The sequence below is a fragment of the Syngnathus typhle genome, linkage group LG5 (genome assembly GCF_033458585.1).
Source record: "Syngnathus typhle isolate RoL2023-S1 ecotype Sweden linkage group LG5, RoL_Styp_1.0, whole genome shotgun sequence".
Taxonomy (NCBI): domain Eukaryota; kingdom Metazoa; phylum Chordata; class Actinopteri; order Syngnathiformes; family Syngnathidae; genus Syngnathus; species Syngnathus typhle.
In genome coordinates this window covers 6,159,126-6,169,680 of record NC_083742.1, presented here as the reverse complement: position 1 = coordinate 6,169,680, position 10,555 = coordinate 6,159,126, and the positions used below count along the sequence as shown (strand labels likewise).

The following is a 10,555-nucleotide window of genomic DNA, read 5'->3' as shown; positions in this document are numbered from 1 at the left end:
CATGCAGTACTTGTCTAACGCCACATGAGGTCAGACGTGCACCGTTTTACTTTAACGCAGTGTTCTTTCACAACCGTTGGATGGTTGGATGGTTGGATGGATGGATGGATGGATGGATGGATGGATGGATGGATGGATGGATGGATGGATGGATGGATGGATGGATGGATGGATGGATGGATGGATGGATGGATGGATGGATGGATGGATGGAACAATAAAGTATTCTTGAATCTTACTTGCAGCGCTTATTTGATCATGTTTTGAACTGATCTTCTCTGATGGTAGACAAATTTGAAGAATACATATACATAATGATTGAAGAATACTATATAATATATAGAATATACATAATGATGACAGAATGAAAGAGCTAACATGGGTAATTCACACAGCAATGATTCTTGCCATTGAAAGATTTTCTCCAACAAATATGTGCTTTGGGAGAGAACATAAAGTAAAGCAAGAACATTGTTTTGTGTTTGCTCAATATCTTTATTAGAATTTTAACAAATAACGCAAATTTATTATGCTCAGGTCAAGTATACTGTTAGTATACATAAAGTAGCTTGTAAAACACACAGTGTAACCTCAGAAAACAGAGGGCCAATTTGACAGCACCATAATAATATGTACAATAACATGGAATTCACACACACCATTGTACCAACCACATTTTAAAACAAGCCAATAAGCAAAACCTGATTAAACAGACAGCAAGTTACTAAAGAAGAAACCACACCCATCTACATTTGAGTGTTTAAATAGGGAACGCTTTGAGTCCATGGTATCATTCGCCACATTTATGAGTCCACACAGATGTTCTACTCCAGCTCTGTAACATCTTCACATTGTAGAGCATAGTTTTAATACAAATTCAAAAGAAATAAAAAGAACCACAAGTGCCTCTTGCTGCTTTTGGCAACAAGAAGGAATCAATCGATTGCGGATGGAGCTCTTTTCATACCTGACTGAAATTACTCTCTACCGTTTGGGTTTAGCCTTGGGTTTCTTTGATTGCAATTTTTTTTAAAATGTTTGACAATCCCCTTTTTTTTGCAAGCATGACTGCGCTCCAACACACAAAGCAAGGTCCGTAAAGCTACTGTATGTGGTTGGATAGGTGTAGGGTGGAGAAACTTCAAAGCTCTGACACCGATTTTGTCCAACACTTTTGGGATATTTTAAGCGAACATCAGTGATCTCTTAAATTGTCTTCTAGGTGAATAAACAGACATTCCCATCATCATTGTTGCATTAGATAGAGGTGCTGCAGTGGATGGGAAACCTTTTAAAAAGTTGTGGAAGGCCTGCATGCCAAGAGTCCCTTGCAGTCACCCCCGACATTAAATGAAGCAGGAAAGCTTTAAAACCAGAACCCTGCAGGAGCTTCTTTTTCTCCTGTGCTGCACATTCACAAAGACGTTCCTATGACACTTTATAAAATTGTATTCCATCAACAGCTCTCTTGCAGGGAGGATGGTGAAAATAGATCTGTTCTTTTTTTGGGGGGGGGGTCGTGTAAGAAGAAGGCCAAGGCTGGCAGGAGGTATGCACCACAGATGGAGACGTGTAGTGGCTGCGGGCTTCAGAGGTTCTCCCTGTGGGAGGGTGAATGGCTTGTGGGTTTTTACCTGTGGGTGACCTGATTGTTGAGGAGGCCTGGGATCGTCTGCTCGGTCTCAGTGCTTAATGAGCCACCTAGCAAAGGAACAAGGGAACGTTTACTGTCAACTTTTCTTTCCTTAGGTACTGTAACAGCTCATACCAACAATCTATCTTGACCTGACATTTCACATACTAAATGAAGGGCTGAACTTTAATTGCATTCATTTTGACCATTTCTTTTATTGGTTCACCTAAATATAAGCATACATAGAAATATGACTACTAACAAGGTGCCCGTCTTTGTCAAATAGTACCATAACAATTTCAAGATAAATGTGAATAGTGTTTTTATTATGACAACACCAAAGTTAATTATTTAATGTTAAGGACACGATCTTGAACATTGCCCTTCGTTTCTCAGCAAATACTTGATCAAATGGAATGAGAAAATTTGCACACATTATGTTGGAGGTGAAAGTGAGGTTCAATTTCGTGCCAATCCAATTGTGATTGTTGAGCCTTGGTGGCCGTCTGCTTTCCACTGAAGGCCATTCTAGAAAGGACAATATGAATACGCCATTTATACACTTATTAGTTAAAATAGATTATAATCCATCTATTTTCTCTACTGTTTATTCCATTCACGGCTGTGGCGAGGTGGAGCTTATCTCGTTTGACAAAAAACATACTGCACCCTGGACATTTTCAATCACCGAGACTATTCAGACTTACAAGTCCACAGCCACTGGGTAAGAATTGAACAACTACACTGCTGTAAACCCTGATGGAAATTGTGTTTATACTCATCTGACTCTTTTTCTTACACACACACACAGACACACGCACACACATGCGCGCACAAACACGCGCACACGCAAAAGGTGCCACACAAGCAGTGACTTTCTGCCATGTTTGGGTGAGTTCAACATTGAATCGTGATAATGAAGTTAAAATGCCCGTCGGGATGACCTACTGCCCCCTCTCTCCTTTTCATTGGTATAATTGTGTGTCACTAAAATGGAGATGTTTTTTTATAAAAGCTTGTTTACCTCCCTACTGCTTCAAGATTTGCAGGATGAAATGAAATGACTTTGTGGATGAGTAAGAATCTATTCCAGAGCTATACGGTTTATTATATTCAGAAATGTTGGTTTGTTGCGAAGGTGCAGGAGTGTGAGGTCTGTGAGAAGAGATTACAGTTTGTATTATAGTAGTGAAACTGTGTTCACTTTGAACCCTTATGGCACAGGAACATGGATTTAAACATGGATTCACGTGAAGCTTACATTAGGAAAAGAGATAACGATTTAGACTTTACCATTGTGACAGCTGTACATCCACACACGATGGCCATCATATCGACAGCTACATTTCAAGATGTTGTTGGTGTAATCAGACTCTGGCACTTCGTAGTTTGGATTGATTATTATCTGTAAAAAGGATACATGAAGGATTTTGAAGGACACAGAAATAAAAAAAGAGATAATTGTGGGCAGCAAATTTACCTGGAACATGTAATCTCCGGGCTTTAGGTCAGTGATGTCAATCCACTGACAATCAATGTCATGCCTGTATGTGTCCCAGCAGCCCACGGTGATGCCCTGCTCTCCAAAATTGGCACATTCATATTGCTTTTCAATGCCTGTAAGAAGACAAGAAAAAAAAAACGTATTTTCTTTTCTTCTTCTTTTTTATTGCAAGTTTATTGGAAGTTATGTGAAGGTTGACTGGACATTTTAACTTTGTTTTGTACACTTTCGCTAAATGTTTTCTCTAAATGTTTTTGCAGACGTATAGCATTTTTAGCATCTTGGGGGCAGAACCTACAGCCACCCATTCACTTTCCCCAGCTGACTTTGGGGAAGAGGTACATGTTGTACCAGCTAATCGAACTGCCTATAATGACAAAGCACCATTCACATTCAAATTTCAAACCTATGGGCATTTTGGAGTCTCCCAAATTAAACTAACATACAATATACAAAGCTACTAGACTAGATACTGAAGTTTGACATCAACTCATCAGTAGCTATTTTGTCCTATCACAACAGTCGATCATCTATTCCTGTTTATTTGTGACTGCGTGGCATGAATACCTTATCATGAAACGCTGCCACAAAAGTGTATCTCTGAAGTAAAAAAACAATTGAGATGAGATTCCTACCTTCATCACACTCTGAGTCTTCCAGACAAAAACTGGCTTTGTGTCCTTCAGCTACTTTGGTTCCATTCATACTAAACAGGTCGTAGAGGGTAAACACCTCCATGCTGTGATAATGGCTAACGACACATACACAGAGTTTAAACAACAAAGCTCCAACGCAGCACTCTGAGTACAAATACATATCCTGCAACAAAACAAAAGATGTTAACAAAAGTTGCAAACCCTGAAGTGGAGGTGTCAAGAAAAAGATCAAAATTGCTTTTGCATACTTAAGAAGCTCCTGCTTTCAGGTCAATCCAGGGGCATGCGAATGCGTGGCGAAGATGGAATAAGTTTTGATGTATTTTTCAATCATGCCATACACAATTAAAATAGTACGCGTTTCATCAAGCAAACAGAGACATCTGTAATTGGGAACTGACCTATGACAGTCATGCCACACCCAAGACTGTCGGTCAGCTTTGGGACGGAAGTCGGATTGACCGTTGTTGTGGATCTGCGAGGAGAAGCGCAGCAGACGGCGGTAGGAGTTGGGAGGTGTCTCTTTGGCGGAGGAGGCCAGGCACTCCTCCTCAAAAGCACATTGCAGCATGAACATAGGCCTGTCCTCCATGTAGGTGGTCTGCTCCACCGCCTGAGGGTTCAGCACCAGGTCAGGGGCCGCTGTGGGACGAGAATGAAGGATGAGGCGAAGGAATGGTGCACAGACACAATTACACAATGGGACACGTGCCATGTCAAGACGGTTCCAGTGGATGCAAAGTCTCAATCAGAGCCAGATGCTGCATCAGCAACAAGGTGAAAAGAGGTTGTCAACTTTGTAAAGCACTCTAATTCCAACAATAGGACTGGAGCATCACAGCACAAAAATGTTTTGATTTGAAGTCAAATCATGTGGCGTTGGATTTGAGTTTGCGGTCGTGTCAACCAGAAATTCTCTTTCAACACACTCCTTTCATTAAAATGTAAGATTCTATCAAATCAAACGTAGGATGATGTTATTTTGGTTGATAATAAGGAAAACAAAACACACTTTGAATCAGCCCACATTTTTGGGGTGATAGTGTTCCCTTACTTTTCACAAGTGATATTTTCCTAGCAGGCTAGTGAATTTTCCATAAAGTAGAGTGTGACTTTTTCTGATGGATTCACACCTCTATTTAGCCATTATGACCCCCCCCCCCCCCCCCCCATACACACACACACACATGCAAAAAAAAAGAATGCAATTAGGTAAAATCGCAAATCAAACATTAAAAAAACTACAAGGGGCCACCTTACTCTCAGAGCACGAGACTCCGGCGGCATTGCGGCCGCCTCCTTTGGAGCAGCTGAGGTGTGCTCCATGGTGCAGGCAGTGGGACAGAGACATCTCAGTCCCAGAGCAGCGAACGCCACTCATTGCCACACTGTCTGCACTCACCTCGCCTTGCCAGTACCATGTTTCCTGTTGAGAAGAAAACAGGCACAAAGGTTTGAAGTGGACAAACAAGACAAAAAAGCTTGACATGGTTAATAATAATAATGACAATCATAATAACATGAGTGTTCGACTTGACATAAGTGCAATGGATGGAAATAACCTGTGATTATTAAATCACTTCAATCTATCTGAAAATAAAGGTAAAGTCAGTACGGTGAAGACTATATGCAAATTACACCTCACAGCCAAAAAGTTCAAACCCAAGGTTGCAGCTTTCTGTATAGACTATGCATGTTCCCCTTAAATTAGAAAAGTTTAGAGATTCACTGATTACAAAATTACTGTGAGTTTGGCTGTTTGTCTCTATGTGCCCCATAAGTGAGCACACAAACCACCAATGCAGGGTATACACTGCCTCTCACCCACAATCAGCTGGGACAAGCATCAGCTTACCCATGATGCTGAACAGAACAAGCAATGGAAAACGGATGAAAATTGGTAACCCAATCTAATAATTTGCTATTGTTGTTTTTCCGTTGGAGTGCAATTTCCAATTCTGACCACTGGAGTGCACTCTGGTATTTCTTCAGCTTTACTTGAAGCCTGTAGAACAAAACCACTACATTATTGTCAAAAATATATTCTATTTTATCCACAGAAAAAAAACAACCGTGAAATTTGATTGATTTTAGCAACTTATTAATTGATACTAGAGGGCAGTAAACAAAAGGCAAGTTCTCAATCATTCACATGTGGCGTAAAGGGAAAAGGTACAATGATTCAAAGGAACCATCACTGGCAGAGGCCCTGCTAAGAAAGAATTAAAAACTTACATTTCTAACATAAGGAGCTCAGCTTCCTGGCAGCCTCCTGCCTTCATTGCAAAACTTCCAACTATGTCCAATGCAATGTCACGCACTCATATTAATAATCATCATCATCATAAGTACCACAAGGTTCCCCTTGTATAACTTAGCTCTCTCCAATTTGTTGCAAACAAACTGGAGCTTCTCGGAGTATTTTTTCCTATTAAAGTAAAACAGCACTTTATCTCATCATCCTCTAGTCTTAAACAAATTGCATGGTTTTGGAAGCTTCCAACTAAAAAAAATTAAACTAAAATTGTAATAATCATAATTTCGTTGCTCTTGTCTTGGGAAAACAGTGTGGCATCATAACTGTTGGACAATTTAAATTTACTACGTATTCATTTAATTGTAAACATTGTAAACTTGTCTACTGTTCTTTATAACTGGATATTGATGGTGATGACGATGGACATTTTGCAGTGGTGACCTCAACCTTACAATAAAACGTTAAACCATGTTGTTTTGAAAGTAAAACTTGTAACTTATGAGTGTTCTCAAAGGACATTCAATAGTATAAATGTAGCTACATTTAACTAACATTAACATCTTAAATAACTATGAATGTATAACTTATTCAAATTTTGCATTCAAGTATTGCATATGCGTTTTACATATGCATATTAGAAATGTGTGTATATTTACCTCAATCTAGGTCATTGGCAGAGTTCTTTTTGCATCTTAGATTTTGACACGTCCCTTAAAAGGCTCTTCATTCTCCTAATGCTACTACTACATTGATTGGTAATAATATTTGGAATAATTTTTAAACCAAAAAAATCACCAACGTAATCTGTTTCCTATTCCTTTTTGTATTGTATTTTGTTATGAAAGATTGACAAACTTCGTAAACAGTCGTTTGAATTATATATAATGTATTTAGTTGTAGCTATTGTGCTCTTCTTCACATTTAAAAGAACCGTGGAAATTATCTCGAGAATCCAAATTATTCTGTTGAGCACTATTTTAGCTGAGGTAATTTGATATCTTCGATTGGGTTCAACCTCCTACTCCATCTGGTCTTGTTGACCTCATACCTGGAAATAATTGCTGGCAAAGCCCAAACCCAGTTGTCTGCAGACAACCATGGCCTCCATGGTTCCCCAGCCCTCACTGCATACAGTGCCCCACACCAGAGAGCCGTTCTTCTCCACCAGCACCTCCACACGACCCTCAAAGGGATTTCGACCTCCACTCAAACGCAGCTACAGGTATGGACGAGAGGAGAGGCAAATTGTTTCAGGCTCATATTCATAAAATAGGTCTGATTTTTAGCACAATTAGTACAAAAGACAGAGACAAAGAGAGGCAGTGCCGGATTTTGGCGATGCGTCGGAGGTGGAAGTAGGAGGTCTTGACAACTGAGCTAACATGAGGGTGGAAGGACAGTGTGGGGTCAAAAATAACGCCAAGGTTGCGTGCCAGAGGGGAGGGAGTTATGTTTGAGGAGTCAATGGTGAGTGTGATGGATCCAGTTTTATTAAGAGAGGATTTAGTGCCTACAACATCAACATTTCTTAAGCGTTCAAGCTCTAAAATGTTTAACTTTGAGTATCCTGTAGTGAAGTTAACAAACGGTAAAGAGTTCAAGCAATTTAAGAACAGAGAAGTTAATATGATTTGTCAAAAATAACTCCTCCTTTTTTTTTCTTTCTTTGGTTAAGAATAGGAGAGTCATTAGGAACTGGAATTGAATTGAAGAACCGGACTCAGAAACCAAATCTTTTCATTAATTTTATGAAGTTTTGAAATTGCTAATCTCATCACCCGAAAGCAGCTAAACATTTCACTTCACAATATCGCTGGTTACTTTTTGATGTCATAAATAAGAAGCGGGATTGATTTTTTTTTTCTCTCTTTTACACTGTGATATCTAGTGTTCTGCACGTTGTTTACATCTGTAACTGTCATACATAGCAGACTCATGTAAACAGTTCTCATGTAATCAAAACACTGGTTCCAGTTCATACCGGAAGTCACATCCATAATTCATGCAAAGGCTCCTAGGGTTTGGGAATCAAGTGGATAGATAATGAATTCCCAACTATGTGTTTTGTAATCCTTTTGAGAAACAAGTCAATAGAAAACTAAAGGGGAATCAAATAAATCTGAAGCTCACCCTCTCCTGGAAGCCCATAGCAGGGACATTACATCTAACAGCTGCATCCTCCTCGTGGCTGCAGCCCAGAGACTCCTCGTTGAAGGAACACTCTGTGATGGACTTCTCAAATCCAGAACACTGCACTTCATTCATATGGACTGGGCCCATCCCTTGCAAACAAAAAGAAAAACACTTCTTGAAAAGGACACTTTCTGTCGACACGAGCCATATTTACAGAAAGGAAACGCAGGTGAAATTTAAAACCAGAAATGAAGTATGCTGGAGGAAAAGAATATTCTTATCTTGTATTCTTTATAATACATTTTCTGTACCGCTTGTCCCCACGTGCTGGAGTCTATCAGTCATCGGGCAGTAGCCTGTACCGGTTGTCAGCCAATCACAGGACACACAGACGAATCAGCCGACCATGCATGCTTTTGGGATGTGGTAGGAAACCGGAGTGCCCGGAGAAAACCCACGCAGGCACGGGGAGAAAATGCATACTCCACGAAGGGAGGACCAGAGGTGGAATTGAACCCAAACCCTCTGAACTGTGAGGCAGGCGTCCTAACCAGTGTACCATCATTCAGGCATCTCCAAAATCTGAAATGTATGTTTTTTTTCTAAAGTAGTCGGCGTTTCTAGTCACTGTAGCCTCAATGTAACATCTAAGGTAGAATACAAAAGTCATATTCATTCTCCAAACTGCTTTCAATTTGTTCTGATGATGTTCAGAACTCAAAACACTCATATCTCAAACCAATGAAATTAATAAAATTGTTATATTGCTTATCCATACATGTTTTGGCACCATTTCTGTTTAAAAATGTCCTGTTTAAAAGGTTATAAACTGATACTACTCATTAGCCAGATTATTGTGTTTTGCAATGTTTGTTAGTATAAAGCGAAACGGTCATACTTAAGGCTAAGCCATGTGACTGATTTAAACACACAATGTACAATTTTCTTTGTTTTGTTTAGTTTGACAGTAAACGTTGACTGGGAGTGGCAATAAACAGATTGAAACCTCTTCTTTGAACTGTTGTTCACTATCTGCCCAAGTGCTGATTGTTGTCGAGAACATTTAGTTTATTGGCACCACAAAGCGCTCCTGACTCATTTTTTTGCTCACAAGCCAAAGCAAAAATAAAAATGGTTGAACGGCGGCTAGTACCTTCAAAAACTCTTATTAAATTTTGCATCTACAAGAATGTTATTATTTTTTATGTACTGCACAAAGGGCAGCAGCCATCCCAATTCAATCCAGCTCAATTCAATACTCTTACTTTGTTTTACTTTTTAAATAACCTTTCCATTGTATTTTATGATGACAGGAAAACAGAGTGTATAAAACATCTGCTGAATGTGTGATTTTCAATGGGTAAACAGCACATTTCAGTTTTTCCATGGGGCAACTCACTCTTGTTGTAAAAACGTGCTGAGAAGACACTGTAAAAACACTTCATGCAGCCAGCGGTATAAACATTGTGTGCTGTCTGGAAGTCTGGAAAGGAAGTCCTTCCAGTGCAGGCCATGATTACAGAAGAGGTTAGTTAGATCACCGAATGTCTTTTCTGCATATGTGTTTTTTCCACCAGCTGGTTGGTGTGGTAAGGTAACTGATTATACACTGTAATGTATGCTACATACGCCCCAACATCCCACAAAAAAGAAAAAGATGATACATTGCATTAGAATTAACATCAAACACAATCATTTTATGTGACTTTTGGCCTTGAAAATAAATATAAAAGGAAATATGATGCATAATTGCAAATGTTATAGTGCTGGTGACTCTGTGCGTTGTGTATTAGTATACTATGTTTTCTAAATGTATATGGCAAAAGCCCTACAGTGACTCCAGCACCAGGGGAAAACATCTTTGTGAGTTTTAACATACAGACTTGGTTATTGAAGACAATTGTGATATTACTAATCCCAGAACACTTGTAATGCTTATGAAGCACATTTTTGACTCTTGGAAGTATTTATTCTTTGGATGCGTAACTCACCTTGTCCGAGGCGACCACCGGACAGGGCCTCCTTGGCTGTACCGAAGCCCAGTTCTCGACACACCACCGTGGCAGACAGCAGATTCCACTTGTCATCACATATGGTGCCCCACTCTCCATTTTTCAACACTTCTACACGGCCCTCGCCTACTATGGCCCCACCGCGCAGACGGACCAATGGTTGCTGAAAAGGAAAAACGTTCTTAAAATCAACTTAAGCGTTTGTAGACGAAAGCAGGCAGATCTCCCAGCAACTGTTTAGGAAAACTTAGTGGAAACACATGTAACAAGTGTAGCATAGTTTATACAGTTTACAGCACATATTGCAGTGTTTGGCACAATTTGGAGTGCTCAATTGGCCTAACAAACATGGTTTCTTTAG

The 10,555-nt window shown here is 39.7% G+C and overlaps 1 protein-coding gene across 1 annotated transcript in view; it reads right to left on the bottom strand.

The window, feature by feature from the left end:
• Nucleotides 1–470: 470 nt before the first annotated feature.
• Nucleotides 471–10,555, bottom strand: part of loxl2b (lysyl oxidase-like 2b) — a 31,438-nt gene continuing 21,353 nt past the window's right edge. Inside the window, exons 6-14 of the mRNA XM_061278596.1 lie at nucleotides 10,174–10,357; nucleotides 8,180–8,331; nucleotides 7,098–7,265; nucleotides 5,053–5,218; nucleotides 4,194–4,434; nucleotides 3,772–3,887; nucleotides 3,113–3,249; nucleotides 2,926–3,037; nucleotides 471–1,700 (exon numbers count right to left, since the gene is read on the bottom strand). Of these exons, the coding sequence (XP_061134580.1) occupies nucleotides 1,630–1,700; nucleotides 2,926–3,037; nucleotides 3,113–3,249; nucleotides 3,772–3,887; nucleotides 4,194–4,434; nucleotides 5,053–5,218; nucleotides 7,098–7,265; nucleotides 8,180–8,331; nucleotides 10,174–10,357 (1,347 nt within the window). The 3' untranslated portion in view covers nucleotides 471–1,629. The remainder of the gene's footprint in view (nucleotides 1,701–2,925; nucleotides 3,038–3,112; nucleotides 3,250–3,771; nucleotides 3,888–4,193; nucleotides 4,435–5,052; nucleotides 5,219–7,097; nucleotides 7,266–8,179; nucleotides 8,332–10,173; nucleotides 10,358–10,555) is intronic.